The 23,355-nt window shown below is 38.8% G+C and overlaps 2 protein-coding genes across 3 annotated transcripts; both read left to right on the top strand.

The window, feature by feature from the left end:
- The first annotated feature begins 1,306 nt into the window (after positions 1–1,306).
- LOC128099170 (serine protease 1-like) lies at positions 1,307–5,987 on the top strand. Of its 2 annotated transcripts, none has more exons than XM_052720921.1 (5): positions 1,307–1,346; positions 2,817–2,979; positions 3,993–4,246; positions 4,808–4,944; positions 5,838–5,987. In XM_052720921.1, exons 1-5 carry the CDS (start codon positions 1,307–1,309, stop codon positions 5,985–5,987), a joined length of 744 nt encoding a protein of 247 aa, XP_052576881.1. The 2 variants fall into 2 exon arrangements, with proteins under 2 accessions (XP_052576881.1, XP_052576879.1); XM_052720919.1 differs by having other exon boundaries at positions 3,993–4,250; positions 4,812–4,944.
- A 3,946-nt stretch (positions 5,988–9,933) lies between these two features.
- Positions 9,934–16,784, top strand: LOC128099523 (serine protease 58-like). The gene is made up of 5 exons (XM_052721493.1): positions 9,934–9,969; positions 10,690–10,886; positions 13,155–13,405; positions 16,075–16,220; positions 16,635–16,784. The coding sequence occupies exons 1-5, from the start codon at positions 9,934–9,936 to the stop codon at positions 16,782–16,784; spliced, it is 780 nt and encodes a 259-aa protein (XP_052577453.1).
- Positions 16,785–23,355: the final 6,571 nt, after the last annotated feature.

Genomic DNA, 23,355 nt, shown 5'->3' with positions numbered 1-23,355 from the left:
TGCTTATTAGATGAAATTATGTGTTCTGTGTATATGTGCCTTCAAAACTGCAAAGCTTTGAAGAATACTTTACCAAATTTTTGTACTCCAAACTAAACTTGGGAGTCGTGTTAGCCTTGTTTAGGTTTGCATTCTTGTGCTCTGAACTGCTTCAAAATAACTATGAATGACCAGGCACTGTGTACTATAAGCAGTACAACTCTAATAATTAAAAGGGTTGGTCACTGAGAGAGTATAACTGCAAACAAATAGAATTCATTCTACTTTATTTATAATTTTTAATCTCTTAAAATGCAAAATGAAATCGAGGTTTGTGTTTTAAATTCCTATTATTGACAAATTATGTCCCTTTTTAAGCTGAAGCAAATTTTTAAATGCATTTATAAAGGTATAATAAGAACAACTTGATGGTCTTGACATAATATTTTTTATCATAATTATTATCCTCAACACTGCATGCAGAAACAACAGTATTGTTTTGTCAAGTGCAAAAACTTCCTTCAAAATTTGAACCAAGGCTGCTCTAAGTGTTTTGCCATCCAGTGACAAGGGACAATTAAAACCAAACCACAGGATGTTTTATCAGTGATGTCTTCAGAAAAAAACTGTTCAGAGGAAGGGGGGATGTTGTCATAAAGTGATAACACACGACCCATGGTGGCACACAGCTGCAATCCCAGCACTCAGGAGCCAAAAACAGGACAATTGCACAGACTGGCCCTGAACTTGCTATCAAGTTCCAGGGTGATCTCAAATGCAGTCCCCCTAACAATGAAAAGTAAGGATGAATATAAAGGATCAGAATTATCCTATGTCTTTCTAATGAATGAACCAGCAGGTACACTCATTGCATTTAATTGTATGCTCTGTGCCTAGAAAATCAACAAAGTATATAACTGTGAAAGAGCTGTTAGTTACACACCAGAGGTACAGGTTTAACGCAGTCCTTTGGGCAAAAGTTCACAAGAAGATTCTTTATTTTTATCTGGGAATCCAGAAACATGCAGCTTTGTACTGTGAGCTGAATATAGCTTACTTCCTTTTGAGACAAACAATTCCCACTAGGTTTGCAACTTCCATTCTATAGCTTTCTAGGAAATTGGGAAATGCTTACATGTGGTCCTGCATTCTCTTTTATCTATCATGGACTGAACTCTGTATCTTTCTTTCTTTTTTTTTTCACTTTACAGTGAAATCTTTTTTCTGGCACCTATGGCCCTGAGTGTCAATGACAAATCTGGAGGCATAAATAGCTGTGGAAAAAAAGCCTTTATCCTATTGGCCTGTGGAGAACTAGTGAACAGCCATGAAGATCTTCCTCTTCCTAGTTCTCATTGAAGCTACTGGTGAGTCCTTCAGAACAATTCATCAGCAGAGATATACATTGCACATAAACGTGGGCTTTGTGTTCAGAAATCAACATTGGTTGTTGAATATTAGGTCTGAAAGCAAGATGGTTGAAACATAGAGAAATTAGTATGTAGCATCTGTGTTTATAAAAGACTAAATTTTTATCAGAGAGAGTTGATCGAAACTAAGTGTCCAGTATATGAGGCAAAGAGATGCAGAATGTGTTCTGAACTTCCAGGTAGGCTCTCTAAATTAGAGAAGAAAAGGAAACAGTAGTCCACATAAAAGAAGTGTTGGCTCTTTTCTCTAAGGAGTTAATTGTCAAAATTAATCTGTGTTCACTGAAGAGTTTGTGGCCATGTGAGCCTGAGTTTCCTGTAGACTAAAGGGCTGGTCATTTACTCGGAACAGGAGATCTGACATGGCAAAGACATCTTATGTGTCATAGACAAAACCTTAACCAGTTTTGAGAAAACTGTTAATGAATTCTCATTGGTATAAAGTCTCATATCATTCAACTGTGAGAAAAAAGAGGGAATTGTCTATTTCAATGTTAGTACTACCAAATTTTATTACTAAACATTTATATTAACTTCTTCCACATTGAACTGGTACAATTTACTACAATTATCTACAAACTTAAAGACTCCTTTCCCAAAATTAAAAATTTAGATATTAGAAAGCAAAACCAATATTTCATAATTAAAGGTATTCATAGCTACAAGAAATCTCAACAAATATGCAGGTCATAATTTCCAATGTTAAATACGGTAATAAACAGTAGAGAAGTAACCAGGATAACAGGAAAGATCAGGGAGGGTACTGTGATATTCTGTAAAATGTTCAATAAACACTTTAGGCTAAATCCAAAGAAAATGTTGACAAAATAAAAATTCAAAACAATTGCTTCCTGCAGAGCAAGAATATTCTCAAGTGGTTTCGGCAAACTCCATTTCTATTCCCTCCTAGAAACAGCTAGTCCACACCAACACTTCTGCAATCACTAATAAACATACACAACCAGCAAGTTACTGCATAGGGTTTTAACGTATTTGCATGGATGCTGAGTCTGATACTTTAAAACGATATTTATATCCTAAAAAGTGGCTGTAAGACATTTATTTTCTGAGTCTCTGCTGTGTATGAATGCCATTATGCATGTGTGTGTTAAAATATATATGTAAGAATACAAGGTTCATCAAACCTAAAGCAGTATCTAAAGGTGATTTTTTTTTATATAAGGAGGTTGACATAAAAGACATAATAAGTTACAAAAAATCTACATTGAAATAAATAAAATGTAAAAAAAAAAAGAAAAAAAAAACAACAACTACCTACCTGAAGTCCAACATTTTCTGATTTGATGATGATAGAGAACACTGGCACCTGGTGTAGTCTGCATAAATTTCATGAATGGAATTCCATGACAGATCTGTGTAACAAAGTTTCTGCCTCTTCCCTAACAGCTGCTGTCCCCAGTAATGACAGTGATGACAAGATTATTAGAGGCTATGCATGTGGGAACAACTCTGTCCCCTACCAGGTGTCCCTGAATGCTGGCTACCACTTGTGTGGGGGTTCTCTTGTCAGTGACCAATGGGTACTGACTGCTGCTCACTGCTATAAGCCGTAAGTATCCAATATTCACACTTCTAAATCTAAGGTCATTTTTCCCTTAGCCCTACAAAAGAATAAATAAGAAAAAGGTAGAGGTTTTTTTTTTTTTTGTTTTTGTTTTTGTTTTTGTTTCTCTGTGTAGCTTTGGTATCCGTCCTGGATCTCACCTGCCACTGCCTCCCAAGTGCTGGGATTAAAGTCGTGCACCACCACTGCCCAGTAGCAGAGTTATCCTTAAATGAGTAAAATAATTTTTATATTTATCACTTACTTTATGGGAGGCACATGTGGAGGTAAGTCGACCAGCTCATGAGTTTTTTTTTTTTTTCTTCCACCATATGAGTCCCAGGAATTAAACTTAGGTCATCAGGCTTAACAGCAAACATCTTTACCTACTGAGCCACTTGCCAGCCCACTTGATGGATTAAAAAACAAAAAATCAGAAGCTAGATGTCTTAGTAGTCAGGAATTTTATGAGTGATGACAATATGTTGCCCTTGGATTTTACAGGCATTTTTCTACATAATGACGTAGTTCAAAAACCTGAGACCATATACATAATCTCAATAACTGTATCTCAATTGTGATTATAAAAATGTCATATGAAGTAATATTATACCATTTTTATTATAACATGGAAAATGAGAATTTGTTCTGTTCTCTAAATGTTTTCTATCTTTGAGTCCTTCCTTACTTCTCTCTTACATTTTGTGATCACAACTAGAAGAAAATATTAAGTGCCATTCAATCTTCTCCAATCCCACCTTCACCCCTGACTGTTCTGTAGGGGACACTTGTCTTCTTCCTTGAATTCTAGTGAGACCGTTAGCTCTGAGTCTGCACTAGCAGAGATGCATAAGGAACTCTCTATGACTAGGAGAGGAGTAACCAGTGCTACCTAAAGTGCAATGAACTAGATTCTTGAATAAGAAGGTGTTTGTGTTTATGTTCATGATTAAAGTTTGGAGGAGGGGGAAGAACTCCAAGATGGATACTTAGAAAACTCTTCATCCTTATAAATACAGCCAACTACAGGTTCGTCTGGGAGAATCAAACATTCGTAAAGTTGAGGGTAGTGAGCAAATCGTTTATGCATCCAAGATCATCCCCCACCCCAAATACGACAATGACACCACTGATAATGACATCATGCTGATTAAACTGAACTCGCCAGCCACCATCAACTCTCGCGTGTCCACTGTCTCTCTGCCAAACTCCTGTCCAACTTTTGATACTGAGTGCCTTGTGTCAGGCTGGGATGACACAGTGAACGTGGGAAGTAAGTGTTACCTAGAGCATAAGTCCCAAATGTGAGAACCCCCAGACATGGAAGGCATGAGAGAGATTACCTGGTCCAAATTCTCATTCAAAGCTTGTTTCCCTAAAGATAATTTTGGACACATGCAGTCTTGGAACATGTTATTCAAAGTTTAAGAGTTTATTTTGCTGAGATCATATAAAAGATAAAAGAAAATTTAATTATTAGAAAGAAGTCAATGAATTTAATTTAAGTATGATTGGTGATAATCATAACATTAGATACTGGGATGGTATATAGAACATTACAAGATTCAGTTCAGCCTGGAGAACACAGCTTAAAGAAATGTCTCTGGACTTCAGATCTGTCACCACTAACATTTATGTCAAGAAAGAAGAACTTGTTGGTTAGAACTATTTGGAAAATCTTTCAGGAAAAAAAATAAATAATCCTCCAAAATTCTAAGCCCTAGTCAAATTGAAAGACACAGAAAGTATTGGTATTGTAAGAGAGAAGAGAGGGTGGGAAAGAAACATCATGGGACACTTGAATACTTTCCCATTTCTGCTCTTCACTCCACAGACAGCTTCTCTTCAGATCTTCAGTGTCTGAATGCCCCGATCCTGTCAGACTCTGTTTGCCACAGTGACTACCCACATCAGATCACAAGAAACATGTTCTGTGTTGGCGTTGTGGAAGAGGGAAAGGATACCTGCCAGGTGCGTTCCTTTTCCTCCCCTGCCAGCCTGTCAGTCTCAGCCCCGTCAACCTCAGCCCCGTCAACGTATTTCTCCATATGAAATGCAGAAGGCCATAACTCTGTATCTGAGGGGGCAGGGGATATGGCTCAGTGGATAAAGCACTTGCTTCACAGGGACCAGGGCTGAAATTTGGATTCTCAGAATCCACATAGCAGCCACCTGTGATGCTGACACTTGGGAGGTAAAGACAGGGGATCTCTGGAACAAGATGAATAGCAGAGTACCAGGAATCCACAAGCTTAAATGCAACGAGAGACCCTGTCTAGAGAAACAAAAATGGAGCACAGTGAAGGAAGATGTCCAGTATCAACTTCCGACCTCCATCAGACACTCACAACACATGCTTGCCCTTCACCACAAAAGCACAAACACACGTACACACACACACACACACACCCCACATATACATACAAAATTAAAATTAAACTTTTTCTGAGGTTGAACCTGAAAGTTGGGGAATAGCTTTAGGATGAACTATAAGTTTTCTATTTGTGATGGGATAGTTAAAATTGGCGGTAAGACTGTCCAGACGATACCCACAGGCAGCCTTTTGAAATGTATTGCAGGGAACTCTTGTGGAAATGCAGAGCTGATGAGGCAACCTTAAATCTCTCCAGTCTTCACCTTTTATAGCCTCTACAGGACTCTGACAGAAAGAAGTAGCACCATTAAAAAAAAATAAGTGTATTAGGGATATAGTAAGGATACTGTGTGCTGGATTTCCGGGAGTAGAGTGGGTATCACTTGAAGGACTTGAGAAATAGCCCCAGGATAATAATGGACTACATCCAACCTCATTCTGTCGTCTGGGTATCAACAAGAACACTGATTATCTTTTTCTTCTTGTTCAGTATGATTCTGGTGGCCCCGTGGTCTGCAATAGAGAACTCCAAGGTGTTGTCTCCTGGGGCGCTAATTGTGGTGAGAAAGGGAAACCTGGTGTATCCACCAAAGTGTGCAACTACCTGGAATGGATTCAACGGACCATTGAGGCCAACTAAGTGTATCTCCTGAACCAGTCTTCCACAGTCAGCTTCACTTTCCTGCTGTGCCCAAGATGGGTGTGGGAATAAAGACATTGTATTCTGCCGTACTTTTGTCTACGTATTGTCTTTGGTAACGATGAACTTTCTCTTCAAACTTGCTGAGAGAAGGATGTCATCTTCTTCAGTGATGTGGCCACTGATAAACTGCCCAGACTCCAGGAAATAAGTTCCTATGATGGCAATAACAATCATTAAACTCAATGAGTTTTTTAAAAAGGTACCAACATAAGCAAGCTTTTTTTTTTTTTTAAAGAAGGCCTTCATCAGGATAGGAGAATAAAAAGAGGTAATGTGGGGGCTGGAGAGATGACTCAGTGGTTAAAAACACCAGCTGCTCTTTCAGAGGACCTGGGTTCAATTCCCAGTGTCCACATGGCAGCTCACAACTGTCTGTAATTCCTCTTTCAGGGGATCTGACACCCTCGCACAGACATACATACAGGCAAAACACTGATGGACATAAAATACAAATAAATAATTTTTAAAAAGGTAATGGGGATGAAAACTCAGAATCATTTTATGCAGGCTAAACAGGTTATATTCAAGAATGTGTATCTTTAAACATGTGCACATACGCATACAATAACAATTAGCAAAAAGAGAAACCATGAACTTGAAGGACAGTGATGAATGGTATATGGAAGAGTTTGGAGGGAGGAAAGGAAAAAGAGAAATAAGTATATTATAATCTCAAAAACTAGAAAAACTACATAAAAATAGTATACATGTGTATAAAATTGTCAAAGAATAAAAACAGGTCAAAAGGAAAAAAAATGAAAAATGAGAAGGTGAGCAGATGTTGAACTATTATGGAATTTGAAGGCTTCTTTCATCATTTATTAAACCGAATCAATAAAAACTCACTGATTGCTTGACATATGGCAGACTCTATGAAACCTTACTGTTATGAAAATGAATAAGGTTACTGTTTCCATTACATTTTAAAGAAATAATTAGGTGTTTCTTAATACATAAGGGAAATGTTGCTACAATGAACATCCCTGCCACGTAGCATGAGTTATAGAACTCAATGACACTGAAATGCAAAGTTACAATCAGTTGCCCAAAGTCATTGGAATAGTTCCCAGCGAAGACAGAACAAAGCCCAGAATGTCCTTGTACCCAAAGCATCAGGGCTTCTGTGACAGGGTGCTGTCATTTCTTCTTCTTTTATCAGTTTTTCTCTGTTTTCCTAAGCTCCACCCACCAGTATGTTCCCATTCTCCAAAATCTTGTTTTCCAAGGGTGTATTACTACTTGCCAGTGTTTCTATGTTGGGTGTTTGGTGTAATTTCTAGAGACTAAGTCCTAACTGGAGGAAATATAATAGCACTGAAGATGTCACTCTGTAGAATTGACATGGTCCTCAGTCTCCCTTCTACTGCTTCCTGCCCACACTTAGGTGAGTACCCTCTGCCATCTGCCTCACGTGACCCAGAATGAATGTAGCCCCAAACTGTTGACCTCTGAATCATGAGCAAATATAAATTATCCCTCAAATTATCTTAGATATTGATCCAAATAATGAAAAGCTGGTGATCACACTACTAGAGTAGCCATGGTCTCCAGCAATAATCTACCCCTAATCCCAGTCCACCAAATCAGCTCAGATTGTGTACTAAATTAACTGAAGATAAAATTTTAAATGGTGAGTGTATATACATTTAATATCTAGGTACCAAAGGTGGTGGTTATCTGTGCTTTGAGTCCAGCCTGAGAATGGATATCTCTCTCTCTCTCTCTCTCTCTCTCTCTCTCTCTCTCTCTCTCTCTCTCTCTCTCTCTCTCTCTCTCTCTCTCTCACACACACACACACACACACACACACACACAATGATTTAATTCCTGACTGGCTCTCAAGTCTTCATTACCTCACCAATCATCCAGAGAAAGTTCTGCAATTAAACCACATGATTCCTGTTGTTATCTGGAATGACCCAATGGAAAGGAAATAATGAGTAGGGCCTGAGCACAGACAACACTGAATAAATGGAGTAGGTTTGAACAAGGAAAGGTATCCCACCCTGGTGATAAGAGGAAAATAATAATAATGCGTAAGTCAGCTCAGGTAATCATCACAAAACACCAGACCCAAGGGGATTCGAAAACACATAATCTCAGTTTTGAAGGCTACTGAGTCCAAGAGCAAGGCAGCAGAAGGTCTTGAGAGAACTAGTGTCCTGATTTTCTGATGTGTCTCCATACCTTGTTTAATTGCATCCTCTTGTGGTCACATGAGCTACCTCTGGTCCTTCCACCTTGTAAACAGTCCATCATGGGCACTCCATATTCCCCACCTTACTTAAGCATGATTACTTCTCCAGCCTCCTCTTTTTTGTACCATCTTATCCTGGGTTAATCAAATATCAGAGGAATACAAGCATGCTGTCCACAGGAGACTCAGGATAGACAGTGAACAGGAAGGTGGTTGTTCCATTACTCATGGTCTAACTCTTTTTAATTCTTGCTGATATTTGATTAGATAATCTCTGAGTTCAAATGTAATATTATTATTTCCCCTAAGATGAAGGTAAAGAAATTTCTTAATTGTGAAATCAATAGGCTGCTAACTGTACAATCACAACTAACCTCAGTGTTATTTCCTCAGTTGTCACTAAACTACCTTTTTGTTGTGTTGAGAGGAATGAGAGTCGGTGAGGAGAAATGGGGGGGGATGGATATGATCATATTTCATTATATACATTTATAAAATTCTCAATAAAACAGTAGAGGTAAACCCTTACTGTGTGTTACCTATCTCTGGGGCAGATGGCAATCAGGAAACTATCTTGTCAGATTTTCTCATAAAAAATAACATGGTCCATTCAGAAAAAAAAAAGCAGTGGACAAAATAACAAAAAGCAAAAAAAAATTTACTATTCCAACCAAATAATGCCAGCAGGGTAGGTTTTGCCCCAAACCTTTATTGGAGTGAGGAGGTTTAAGTAAGTTTTTGATGGAGAAATTCAGATTCAGGGTTGTTTTGCAATCAACAAAAAAAAACAATTAGCTGAATAGAAAATGTTTAAGGATAGCTAATTTTAAGGAAATAAACTTCTATCTTTCCTCATTATTTATGATGAAAAATAAAAATTTGGTAAGTCTGAATATATCTGGCCTGGTGAGAAGATAGAAGCTTCAGGATCTGCTGTGGGAGAACAAGGGAATGAGCAGTCATACTGGAGTCAGAAAAAAATAAAAGTAAACAGAAGACCTGACCCATGTCTTATGAAGGTGGTACTCTGTGTTGGTTTGTTTCCCAGTCACAGAACAGTGAGAGGATTTCATAACCAATGCTGTTTGCTAGGAGCCCAGGTCTCAGATAAAGCTCAGTCTTATCGACAGGGAATCTGAAGAATTCATTCTGGGTCCTGATTTTGCCACTAACTTCAGTAAGAACTACAGGCTCCTCAGCACAAAAAAGGAGGGGAGAAGTCAAAATGGTATTGACAATGTAGTTTATCCATCAATGTTCTGAGAGCCTGCGGAGATGGCAAGGAGACTGAGAAGGCAGAGCTGCTCAAGGAGGCGGGTTTAAAGTCACAATCGGGGGAGGAGAAAGACAGCAAAGAAAAGCCATGTCACAAAGAGAGGAGGGAAGGGGTCAGCAGGTACATCTGATGACTGGGGAAGGTTTTAAGTATTACACAGGAAGCACCAAGGTCCCTGTCTTGGTCTTCTTCCTCTCCACCTTCATCAGAGTCAGATCCTGGGGACTCCCACATATCTTGAAAGGTCAGATCTTGAGAAAAATAGTGTGAAGATTTTTGTAAGACCTTTGCCTTTTCCTCCTACCACCAGTGTTTCTCCTTCAGCCACTGTGGTCAAGGTCCCAGGGCTCCAAGTTGGGACAATCGACAGTGTGGCCACTTAGTCTACTCTGGTGAAACTGTAGCTCGCCATGAAGATGTTTTTCATCCTCACTCTCTTGGGTGCAGTAGGTGAGTTTGAAGTCTAGTTTCTACTGAGGGTGAAATCCAGAGAAGTACACCAGTGCTTGAAAGGTGGAGTAACCACCCATAGCTTGTGAGATAGAGTGAGAAATGGGGATTCATTTTAAAGATGATAATATTATCTGCCGAAGGAAATCAAAGAAAAGACTCTTATTTCACATATTTTACTACCAATATACTCTCTGGGTCCCTCTGATGTCTGGGAGCATTTTGAGTACCCTGCCTGTGAGGGCTTTACAGAAACATGCCTAGGAATTCCTCAGTACGTAGTTGATTCCCCCGACAGAGTCTCTGTTCCTTTTCCCATATCAGATGTTAGGAAGTTTGGGTCTAAGAAGGAAGGTAGGCTAATCAGAAAGTAAGTCTATAAATTTTGAGTTTCTATGCTCTTTTCACTACCGAAGTCAAAAAGTATTTAATTTATACCCCAATTATTGGCCAAAATTGATGGTAAGAACTAGTATTTAAAGTATTTGTTGATTTTGTTCATTTTTCTAATACACAGTGCTGTCAGAATTTTTGATCAGCATCAGATGAGCCCATGTGTTAGTATTAGATAGCTTTGATATAATTCCATCTTGACAAAAACAATCATTAGTTTCCTAACATGTATAGCTTGTATGACACATTATTTTGTGTGGATTTTTTTAAATATCAAAAATAAAGGCCTTGATATCTTTGAAAACTACCCTAACTAAATCTAGCTTACTAAACCTTTTGTTTCTGTTCCTTCCCTAATCCCTAACTCTCCAGAAACTGTATTGGGAGAAGATCAGGTCTCAGATGAACCAGTTAATTTTAACATTCCTTACATGGTCTATCTGCAGTCCAAACCAGAGCCTTGTGTGGGGACTCTCATTGACCGTCAGTGGGTGCTCACTGCTGCTCATTGTTCCTTACCGTAAGTGATTCCTTAATCATGGGGGATAGGGGGGATCTACACTATGGAAGTTGGTCTAGGAAGCAACCTTCCAGGCTTTTCATGGATTAGATGATCCTAGAAGATTGGCTTTTCTTCCATTTTTACACACTTCAGTACAGAAATTAATAAGAAGCCTTAGAAGACTTATTTCAAATATTCATCTATAAACATTCACAAATCACTTACTATATGGTTTAATATAACCATTAAGTGAACATCCTAGAAATACATTTCCTTCATGGATCTTACATTCTGACCTAAGAAGTAATCCAAAGCAGAGAAGTGATCAAAAGTAAATAAAACAGGACAGCGAGGTGTGGGGTGTGAGAATAATGTATAAGGTGGGCAGGTTAGGCCTCTCTGAAGATAGGAGGCCTGCAGGAAGAACACAAGTCAGCTAAATGAATAAAGCCTAGAAATGTTCCAGGGCATGAGAACAACATCCAATAGTCTCTGATGTAACAAAGCTGTGAGGGTTGTAGCATGGTGAGGAAGTATGATTGACTGAGTATATGTGGTAAGAGAGGTGGTCACGGGATGAAGGTGAAGGCAGAGATCACATCCTGCAGGTAAACAAGAGAAAGCAAGGAACCTCAGTATAAAATAAAGCATCTCTTGAAAATCCATTTTTCAATCATCTTATTGCCACGAAATCACAAATAAGAACATCACACTGCTAGATGAACCGAGTCACTCAAGCAAATACTGCCCATGTCTCAGTGAGTTCCTAAACATTTAGAATGACCACGTTGAAGCCATGGAGCTTCACTTAGGGCTTTATGACTTCATTATCAATTACATTTTTATGCACTTACAAGAAAAAAGTCATGACAGAATTAGAAGAAAAATTAGCTTTATATCCTCTTTCACAACTTATGTGTTATTTCATGCTTCCTCATCACCCACTACTACTCTTCCTTGTTCTTTCCAAATGTTATTCTATAATTAGGTGAATATTTGTTTAAATACATACATGTATACAATACAAGCTAGGATCCCCATACGAGGAAGAACATTATTTTTTTCTTTCTGAGAATCTCAGTATTTTTGTTGGATATCAAGAATCCATTTGAGGGGATGGAGAGACAGTTCAGCAGTTAACAGCACTTGCTGCTCTTGTGGGAGGACCTGGTTTGATTCCCAGCACCCACATCACTCACATCACCACAGAACTCACAACCGTCTGTAACTCAAAGTTCCAGTGGGATTTGATGTCCTTCTCTGGCCTCCACAAACACTTTCACATATGTAGTGCACATACACGCATGCAGGCAAAGCACTCATACACATAAAAGAAAATAAATTTTTAAGAAAAAAAAAGGACGTATTGAATGAGGGAGTCTGACCCAGAGCTTCAGCTCTGTTTCAAACTTAGCCACCTGGTTGTTTAAGACAAATTTGACGCAACAGTGATTGAAGGCTTGCTCTCTGCATTAGGACAGATACACAGGAAACAAAAACGGTTCACATGATGCTGGAGTTCATAAGCAGACTTTCTATTACTACTGTGAACTACTTTGGGAAGGGAATATCACTTTTGGTATGTTGCATGACTAGCCTCCTTGTGACAGGGGCATCTGAATTTGCCCAGAGAATGTAACAGGAAATCATGACTTGTTATCTCTACAAAACTACTCATGGAAATTTGAGAATCTGGGATCAATGTAGGTGAGACAAAAATAATTATCTAGCCGGGCGGTGGTGACGCACGCCTTTAATCCCAGCACTTGGGAGGCAGAGGCAGGTGGATCTCTGTGAGTTCGAGGCCAGCTTAGGCTACAAGAGTGAGTACCAGGAAAGGCGCAAAGCTACACAGCGAAACCTTGTCTCGAAAAAACAAAAAAAAAAAATAATAATAATTATCTAGTTCTGAGAAGAGTATTGGATAGGCTAAGAATGTTAGATGTAGTAGGTACAAGTTCAAAACCTGCCTGAGCAAATATGGAGTATACAAAGAGCTCTGGAACCATCAAATGTGGTGACTTCTCTCCTGGCTTCTAGTTCAGATTATTCAAATCTTAATTAGAATAGGAGCTATTGAATATGCTGTAGATATCAGACCCCACGTTGGTCATTCCATGTGCATGCTGATGACATCATAATCCTGTAAACTATTATTTTATACACAATGTTAGTTTCACTTCAATTATGCAGCTGAAAAGCAAAACTAAATTGATTGGACAAGGTGACTTCTGATATTGTGTGACAGTTTTCTCTTCATCTCTCTGCCTTTTCTTTTTCCCCAAGAGCTAAAATCCGACTGGGAGTTTACCAACCCAACATCAAAAATGAGAGGGAGCAGATCTATAGTTACTCACTGACTATAGTCCATCCTAATTTCGATGCAAATTTCCGGAAAAATGACCTGATGCTGATAAAACTCTCTTACCCTGCTGCTATAAACATGCATGTGGGAACTATAGCCATAGCTATGGAACCCATGGCATTTAATGAAACCTGCTTTATACCAACATGGACCTGGAATAGCTACAAAAACTGTGAGTGTTTGATTGTTTTCTTCATCTTGGGCAGGTTGGGGCTGGGAAAAGAGGTGGTTGAATACACTTGATAGAAAGAGGAAATATGAAGTTCTTAATCCTGTAGTGATTACCGTCAAGACTTTGTACTCCCAGAAGGTGACAGATAAACTCATGAGACTGATGCAGGACAGCTACTATGACAGCAACAAATAGAGTGGGCCATAATTGTTCTGTCTCTAAAGTATTTGAGAACTGGGGCTAGCAACTGAATACAAATGAATTAGAAAGAACTGGGAGTTCTCATTGATAAAGAGGGTATTGAAGGTGGAGAGCGGGCTTCTCAGTGAGGATTGCTGAAAGCCTACCATGTACTCCTTAGAAGAGAGGTTAGGAAAAGCAAAGCAAATCTTTTGTGATAGGCAAAGGAATGAAGGATGCTTCCAACTCTGCCACAGAGCACCCAGGCTGTGTCCAGGAACATAAGGACACATTCTTTCCGTGCGACCCTGGATGACAAAGAAAAGGTTGAAGGAGGAGTCTACCCTCTTGCCAGTGCTGGTTCCTTACAGAGCATAATTTTCATAACTTGTGTCACAAGAAAAGCTCCTCACTTGTGGGTGTAGAGTTGGGTGGTTCATAGACTAGCTGATTATTACAACATGCTTGTAGTTACATCTCTAGGCTGACACACCTCCCTGGAAAATAATCATAGCGTGTAATATAAGCACGCACCCGTCTGCCTTACGGGTCCAACTTGGCAAGACTAGAGGGAACTGATGTCTGCTGGAGCTTCTCTTCAAACATGGCTTTCTCATGTGCTTTCGTCCTTGTGGGCTGTGCAGTGATTGCTTGTATGTTATGCTTATTTCAGGTTTTCTCAAAGTTGCTTAGTCAGGGTTAAACCCAGCTTCTGGTGGCCACACCGTGAAAACAAATGAGCACTTTCCAAATAAATATGATTTTCACAACAAATAAACTATAGAAACTTTGATTTTCTCAGTATTTTGAAACTTTGTACTTTAGTTTAGAAACAAACTGACTAGGACTCTAAGTGTCTAAGATTTCTGAAAAACACAAACAAACAGTACATTTCATGTGGGTTTTGTCATTGACTTCTTAAGCATTATTTGAAGTAATTCCATCACACCTTATGAAACTAATTTATTAGTTTCACACATGATGGAGAAATCCATATCTTTACTACATGAAGATTTTATTGTGTCAGTTTTGTATATTAAAATAACCTCAACAGACTATCTCTAAAAGACTTTCCTACAGAGGTCCCAATATCTATAAGGAAATCTTTTTTTCAAGTAACTTGTTACTTTCATATAGCTTGTTAAGTGAATTTTTCCCAAAAATAAAAATACATAAAACTGAGCATAACTTGTTTCTCTCTTTCTTCTGACTTAACATGTTTTGATCTAATCTACAGAACACCATCTTACTAGATATGTATCAGCTCTGTAGGTACCACAATGCTTAGCTTGACAAATTGTTTTTTTTTCTTTCTTACTACTCTTTACTAGATATTAAAATACTTAGTCCCTTGGTTAAAGTACCCAGACTTTTGTAGTATAGTAGCAATTTCTGTGATGGAGACGAACACTATGACCTCTTGGGGGAAATGTGTATGTGCATTTCTATATAGACACGCATACATGGAAATAACCATTTATAAATGATTAAATTTATAGCCAAGAACCACATAATGGTGTTTCAGACAATGAGGAAAGACATGTAATAACAATCCCATAAAGTTCAATTTACAGCTTAAAAGTGCCTAACAATAGTATTCTACCAAACCTTTCTATGTTCACATATGTTTAGATATACAAGTAGTTACCATTTTGTGTAACAATACCAACTGCAGTCACATGCTAAGCAGGTGTATAGCCTAAGAGGGAAAGACTATAAAATACAGCTGAAATAGATAATGGGCTCTACAACTTAATTTTGTGTAAGTAAATATTGTCTAGTAGGTAATTGTTAAGTGTAAGTACAAATTAATACAGTTCTCAGAACGTGTCCATCATTAAGTGAAGCATGACTGGTCTTGGGGGCTGGCAAAATGGCTTTTCAGGTAAAGGCACTTGCCATCAAAACTGATGGCCTACATTCAATCCCCGTAACCTACATGTTGGAACCAAAGAACTGAATCCCACAAGTTGTCTTTTGACCTTCACGGGCTTACATGGCATAAGCACACACTTATACACACATACACACACTCACAATGAAAAAAGGAAGGAAGGAAAAAAGGAAGGAAGAAGGAAAAAAGAAAGAAAGCTCAAAACATTAGTTTTATATAGATTTGTAGTATGTGATAAAATGTAAAGATGATGAACAGATGTCCAACAGAAGGTTGTAGAAGGAATTTTGGAGGCCAAGGGTTTTGTTTCTTTTTCTTTGTGGACATTCATAATCTCCATATAATTGATTCAAAAATTTTGGATTATGCACAGTAGATAGAACTATACATCTAATGATGGATAGATGAGGAACTTTGGGATCTATTTCTCCAAAATGGAGATTCTGCATGAGAAACTCTAAGGTTTGGAGTGTCTACAGCTACCTGCATTGGATAGTCCCAGGGATTAATTGATTCACAAACTAAGGGCTGGTCACAAGGTCACTCCTCAGAAGAACAACTCTGGGTCTCATGTGTCTTTTTTTTTTCCCCATAGTCACTGATCCTGACCTCCTGACATGGACAAATCAGTATTCTCTTTCCCAAAGTGACTGCTGGAACATTCTCCAAAAAGAGAAACAAGAAATATGGATGAACATCATGTGCATAGGACACTCGCTTAATGTTATGACTTCAATTAAGGTATCTTTACCCATGCAAGAGGACAGTAGAGGATCTGTTATAGGATCGAGGCAGGTTGGGAAATCAAACATCACATATCAAAAAGACTTTCCACAGAGTAAAGGGCAGAAAGCTGAAGTCCCTCTCCCTGACTGTTCATTCTGCGATGTACTTCATTCCCCTCCTCATCTTAGAGTGGGAGAAATCTAGGGTAGGCCATTTGTCCTTTCTCCTACTTGCACTCAAGTTAGACAAAACTTGAACTGCGAAGAGAGAGAGAGAGTAGACCAGATAGAAGCAACAGTTGTCCCCTCTCCCATTAAATGAATTCATTCCCCCAGATGATTTTGCTACTGGCACATGTCATGTCTTAGGATTTACTCTTTATCCCTGGCAACAATGTGACACTGACATCTAGTTATCTCTTTCTGTCAGGAAGTCTCAGCTGCTCCAGCCATCTGCAGTGGGAGGCTTCATGGAATATTGTCCTGGGGAAAAGCAGGCATAACCAAGGGAAGTGAGGGCTTCTTCACTGAAATTCATCCTTACGCAAGATGGATCTTGAAAATGATGCATTCCCACTGAGAAGTCGTACCACTCAGTGTAAAATAACGCAATCTCTACAATGAATTAACTCTCTTCAAAATTCAAGAGAAAACACCCAATAAAATCACACCAGAAATTTATGACTCCTGCTTTTTTTCATAATGTAAACTTTGAGAAATTTAGTAACATTTGTTCATTTACACAAAAGTGATCAATCACCAGTTTCTTAGTAGATTCTGAGTGTACTAAGGGAAGCATGTGTGACTCTGAAGTGACAGATGCTAGGGGGACCTACTGTTGTCAGGTTTTTTGTTTTTGTTTTTGCTAAATGACCATTTTGTCAAACTGCATTCTAAATATTTGTGTTATACCAATAAATGTGCACAGCTCTCAATCTTGGTCATAGAAACTCCTTTTTTTTCTCTTAAATGAGGCATTTGTCTCACACACACACACACACACACACACACACACACACACACACACAACTTGAACAAAATCAAGTCAGTTAAAAGTAAATATCCTACAATGATAATGATCTCATCATCAGATAATGAAAATGCGGTACACACACAACAGAATTCTCCTCAGCTGTGAAGAAAAAAAGAGATGATGGATGTAGAGGTTTGAATAGGAAAGGCTCACATGGGCTCATAGACTTGAATGCTTGGTCACCAAGGAGTGGCACTATTACAAGGTGTGGCCTTATTGGAGTAGGTGTGGACTTGTTAGAGGAAGTGTGTCACTGGTAGTGGGCTTTGAAGTTTCAAATGCTAAAGCTAGGCCCAGTGTGTCTCTCTGCTCTTGATGCCTACCGAGTCAGATGCAAAACTCTCAGCTACCTCTCCAGCACCATGTCTGCCTGCATATTGCCATGCTTCCCGCCATGACAATAATGGACTAAACCTCTGAAACAGTAAACCAGTCTCGATTAAATGTTTTCCTTTATAAGAGTTTCTGTGGTCATGGTGTCTTTTCACATAGAATGCTGACTAAAACAATGGAATTTGTAGGTAAATGGATGGAATGGAAAATATACTGAGTTGTGTAACTCAAATCCAGAAAGACAAATGTTGCACATTCTCTCTTATTTGTGACTCCTAACTCCAAATCTTTACATTTGAGTATATAACCTGGAGTAAACATAAAAAGTATAGAGGGAACAAGGAGTTCTAGAGAGGGAGATTGCAGGAGACAGGTGCTGTGAAGGGAGAAGGAGAGAAATGGGGAGCATGTAGCTGAGCAGAAGGGAGAGAGGATAATACAGAAGGAGAGGGAGGAAGAAAAGTTAAATAATAAGAACGTTTGATAAAAACATAGGAAAATTATTTTATAAGGTCACTTAAAAATTTAAAAGGTGTGTGTGTGTGTGTGTGTGTGTGTGTGTGTGTGTGTGTGTGTGTGTGTACATAGTTTAAATGGAGTTATACCACATGGAGTGATACTACTTCCCCCCAAGAGTCATACACTAACAAAAGTCCCAGTATAAGACAAGGGAAATGCCCCTTTTAGTCAATTGTCATTTGGGGTGGGGGAGTGGGTGTAATGAGACCCTCAGTGGTCTATATATACCAACTTATTAAAGGATTCTATGAGGAAAACAGACTCACTGATACAGGATAAGGTAAATCCAGTTGCAGAGTCCAGTCCTTCATGCTGCCTGGTCCTGTCTTCATCACCCAAGAGAGTGCAGTGGGACCCCTTTCTCTTCCCTTTTAAGCGGTCACATAGGCAGCTAAGGAGCACCGCCTCTTTCAGGCCAGATAGCCCAAGGTCACGGGTGGAACAAATTCCCACTACAGGTGAGGATTAGAGACTCTTCGAATAACATAAGCTATTGCCATCGCCTCCCAAAACTGAAAGGAGCATCCTGCTACTGAAAACATTACACACTCCTGACACAGGACTTAGAGGAATCAAGCCAGAACTAACCTATAAGCTTCTTCATTGAGGACTAGCTCTCATAGTAACAGAAGAAATGACATGAGCTGCCAAGGGAGAAAAGCAATCAACAGTCCTACCTACCTGTAAAGTTTAGAAACCACTACAACAACAAGCCCACTGAGATATTCCCAATGGTGAAATAGTGGCATTTCTATCTTGGGAGTAACCAGCTGCTGTCGTGTTTAGGCCATCATGTTGGTGAGATTATAGTGGGAGATTCTAATATTCCTAGGAGACACAGTCTTTGGCTCTTGCAGTCTTTCTTCCCCATCTGCATCAATGCTTCCTGAGTCTTAGGTGTGGGAATGGTATTGTAGAATTATCCAATGGGCCTGGACTCCACAGCTATCTATTTGTTTCATTATGGTTTTCTGTAATGAAAATATCCATACAAGTAATATACAAACTGAGCAGGTTGGGTCTGTGTATTTAGGAAGAGAGAGAGAGAGAGAGAGAGAGAGAGAGAGAGAGAGAGAGAGAGAATAGACAGATATATAGATGACAGATATAGATAGATAGATAGATAGATAGATAGATAGATAGATAAAACAATTAGTTAACAAAAGGTCATAAATGTGAAAGTGAACAAGTAGAGGTATATGGGAAGGCTTGAAGAGAGGAAAGGGAATGGGAGGGATGATGTAATTATATCATAATATCAAAACATTTTTTTTAATTTCAAAAAGCTATTAAAATAACTTTCAATGCTCACGCTCACCAAATGTCCTCTGATTTGCTAGTAGGGGGTGGTATCATTTAGGACAGACTGGCACCCCCAAACTCAGAACCATATCTAAATGTTTTAAACCCTTTTACTCTCTATCCTTTCTATTGCACTGGAGGAAGGGTCCTATTATCTGCAGATGGTATCTCAGCCTATGATGTGGATTCTCCCTGACATCCCCATTGACTTCACTGTTTATTTTTCTATATCTCCTTTACTGACTTGAGTTTATGTGTGTCTTATTCTTATTGAGACATAATATTGAGCATGTTCATGGAGTACTGTAATTGAATACTCGTATACAATGAGTAATGATTAAATTAGGATAATTTCAACCTCCTCAAACACTGTATTCTCCATGAATCAGAAAATATTGAACTCTTCTCGTTTAATTTCCCTCTTCCATAACTTACTGTGAGCTATAGTTCCGTCCTCTGTGCTGAAGAGCAGAAGAATTTTATCTCCTATGTCACTGTATTTTGGTGTCTGTTCTCTCTCCTTTTAGCTTCTTCTGCCATCACACAAACTAGATAAACCTCATCCATTTAAAATACCGACACCAAGCACATGCTTCCTAAATCTGCTTTCTTATCACAGAAATTCTGAATTTGTTCTGTTTTGTCCGATTCTCCTCTCTACTAGTCCTTCTCTGTCATTCTTCTCATAATTCTTCTAAGCCCTGGTTCATCTTTCCAGAGATTTCTCCCCATTTTTCCTGTTTTTCTTACTGCTCTCATCTTTTTCTCCCTGTGGAGTGTAGCCCTTCCTCTAAGAGACACTATTTCTTGAATCTCTGCCTCACTTTACCCCCCATATTGATATTGCACATGGTGGTAAATCTTAATACATGTCTCCCCTTTGGACTGTGACCTGGGAGATCAAAACCTTCATCTCTCTTGCCACTAAGTAACAAAAATCTAACGAAGTATCAGCACGTGGTCTGTATTTGTATTATTTTCTATTGCTATATACAAATGTTTAACACAGACTTAACGCCTTAAAATAGCATTTTTATGACCTCACTTTCCCTGAATTCACAGTTCAGGCACAACTGAGCAAGGCCCTCTCCTCAGTTTCTGAAAAAGCTTCAAAGAAAGTAATTATCCATCAATTAATCAAGCTCCCATCAAAATTCATCTCCTGTGCTCACACTTCACAGGGCCCTGGTTTTCTGCTTGCTGCTAGTTGAACATTGCTACAAGTTCTTAGACTGTACTGCTTAGAAAGGTGGGCAATAGCTGGACTTCCTTACCATAGCTTCTTAGCTATAGGATTCACAACATTGGACTTCATCAAACAAGCATGGAGACTCTCCTGTAGGTGTTAGCAAAACTTACAGATCATATAATGTCATTACACATTAACACCATCATGTGGATATACCCCACACAGAGTGTATAATCTGCCCTTATGTATTAACATCATTATATGGACATACTCCACACAGAGTGTATAATCTGTCCATACTCATTAATACCGTCATGTGGGTATACTCCACACAGAATATATAATCCATCCTTACACATTAGCAACATCATGTGGTATACTCCACACAGAGTATATAATCTGTCTTTACACATTAAAATCATTGTGTGGCTGTACTCCATATCTTCTGGGGTACTATATTAGAAGCCAGCCAGAAGCACTGCTCATGTTCAAGGGAAGAGGACCACAGTGAGCAGGGACATGGAACTTAGAATCTATATGCTACAAGAGTCAATAGATTTTTGTCAAGTATTTAAGTGTCTCAGCTCCTCCTCTAGATGATGGATACTGACACAGCTCTTAAACCATATTCTAAAGACTTGTACAAGAAAGGCTCCACTGCCTTATTTCTAACAGTCTCCTTCTAGCACTTGATTATAGTTTCACAAACATACTATATTGTTTCAGAAACTCACATCTTCACAGGATAGGATGTTAGTGTGTGTATGTGTGTATGTGTGTTTACGAACATGTATGTATATATGTATGTATGTATGTGTGTGTGTTATGCATGCAAGTGTGTGGGTGTATGCATGCATGTGCATGCATTTGAAGACCAGAATAGGACAATGGATGTCCTCTAGCTAGGCCTCACTTTATATTGTCCACATCTGCAGACTTTGACAAGTGTGTATGTATCATTCCAGTGTCATACAAAAAGGAATTCACTGCCATAAAAATTCCCTGTATTATACCTCTCCACACAAGCCTCCCTCCAAATCTTTTCCACATAAGGGGATCATACGGAATATAATGTTTTCAGAATCATGTCTTTCACTTAGAGATATACACTTTCTCTATTATTTTTGTTGTTTGTTAGCTTTGTTTCTAAAGTCATTGAACTAAATACTTCTGCACATGGATATACCACACTTTATTTATCCATTTACCTGTTGATGGACAACTTGGCTGCTTCCAAGGTTTAGCAATTATGGGTATTCATATGCAGCTATCACTGTGTAAATATTTTCTATTCACTAGGTTAAAACAGGACGTGTGATTGTTTGCACATATGGTAGTATGATATTTAGCTTCTGAGCGAACTTCTGAACTCCCTGAACTCCAGAATCACCTTATGTTGTCTCTGAGTAACCAGAGTTAAATGAGATTACAGAGGGAGAAGGAAAATCTAGTAGATTTCTTGAAGATTTTTATATTTAATCACGTGTATACCTGTGTGTCTGTGTGTGAATATGTATATGAGTGCAGAGTCTAGAAGTCAGGTCCCTGGAACTGAAGTGATTGTGAACCACCTGACATATGCCCTGGGAAATGAACTCAAGCCCTTTACAAGAGCAGTAAGTTATCATACCTGCTGAGCTATCTCTCCAGCCTCAGAGCTAGTGTGCTTTCTTAAAATGTTATTTTATTTGAATCTTCCACATATTTTGATCATATTCTTTCTCCTCCTCCTCTCAGATCCCCCCCATCTCTGTACCCACCAAATTTCATGTTCTCATTCTCTCTCTCTCTCTCTCTCTCTCTCTCTCTCTCTCTCTCTCTCTAGCAAAAGCTAAAATCCAATAAAACAGACAGACAGACGGACAGAAGGAAGGAAGGAAGAAAGGAAGACCAAATACAAATGTAACAAAATACCCCCCCAAAAAAATAAATCATGGAGTCCATTTTGTGATGTTGTGCTGGTCAGTACTCCTGGGCATAGGGCTTGCTCTGGAGTGTGGTAAATAAACCTTCAGCATTCCAGTGGGAAAACGAGATTTTTCCTTTCCCAACAGGTATCAGTTGAAAGTAGCTTCTTGGTTAGGGGTGGGACTTAGTGTTTACTTCTTTGAATGCTAGTATTTTGTCTAGTTTGAACTTGTATAAATCTTATGCATGTTGTCAGTTTCTGTGAGCTTATATTGTATTGGCCCCAGTGCGTGTGGAAGACACTGCTCATTCAGAGTCCTCAACCACCTCTTGCTCTTATCTTTCCACATCCTCTTCAACACAGTTCCCTGAGCTTTGAGGGGAGGGGTTTGATAAAGACATCCCATATAGGAATGAGTACTCCAAAGTTTCTCACTCTCTTAACATTTACAGTTGTGGGTTTCTGTCTTAATAACTATCTACTACAAAAACAAACTTCTTTGATGAGGGTTAAGTGATGCCCTGATCCATGTGTATAGCAATATGCCATTAGAAGTCATTTTATTACTATATCCATTAGCATAATAATAGTGGTAGGTTTTCCCTTAAGGTCCAGAACCTGTTTAGTCTCAGGTTCTTAGCTACTTTAGCAGTGTCAGATATGGGTTCCATCTCATGGAATGGGCCCTATATCCCATCAAAAAGTGATTGGTTACTCCCATAACATTTTTACCACTATTGCACCAGTCTATTCTACAATCTGGGCTCTACAAATCCTGTAAGGCACAGGATTTGCAGCTCAGTGATATCAGTGATGACTTTTCTCCTCTAGTCGAATGCTAGTCAGTACTGGTGGAGCTTCTATTT

This window comes from Peromyscus californicus, unplaced genomic scaffold, assembly GCF_007827085.1.
Source record: "Peromyscus californicus insignis strain IS unplaced genomic scaffold, ASM782708v3 Scaffold_6__1_contigs__length_162567912, whole genome shotgun sequence".
Classification (NCBI taxonomy): Eukaryota; Metazoa; Chordata; class Mammalia; order Rodentia; family Cricetidae; genus Peromyscus; species Peromyscus californicus.
Note: the sequence above shows the minus strand (reverse complement) of the source record. Positions and strands in the feature narration are given on the sequence as shown.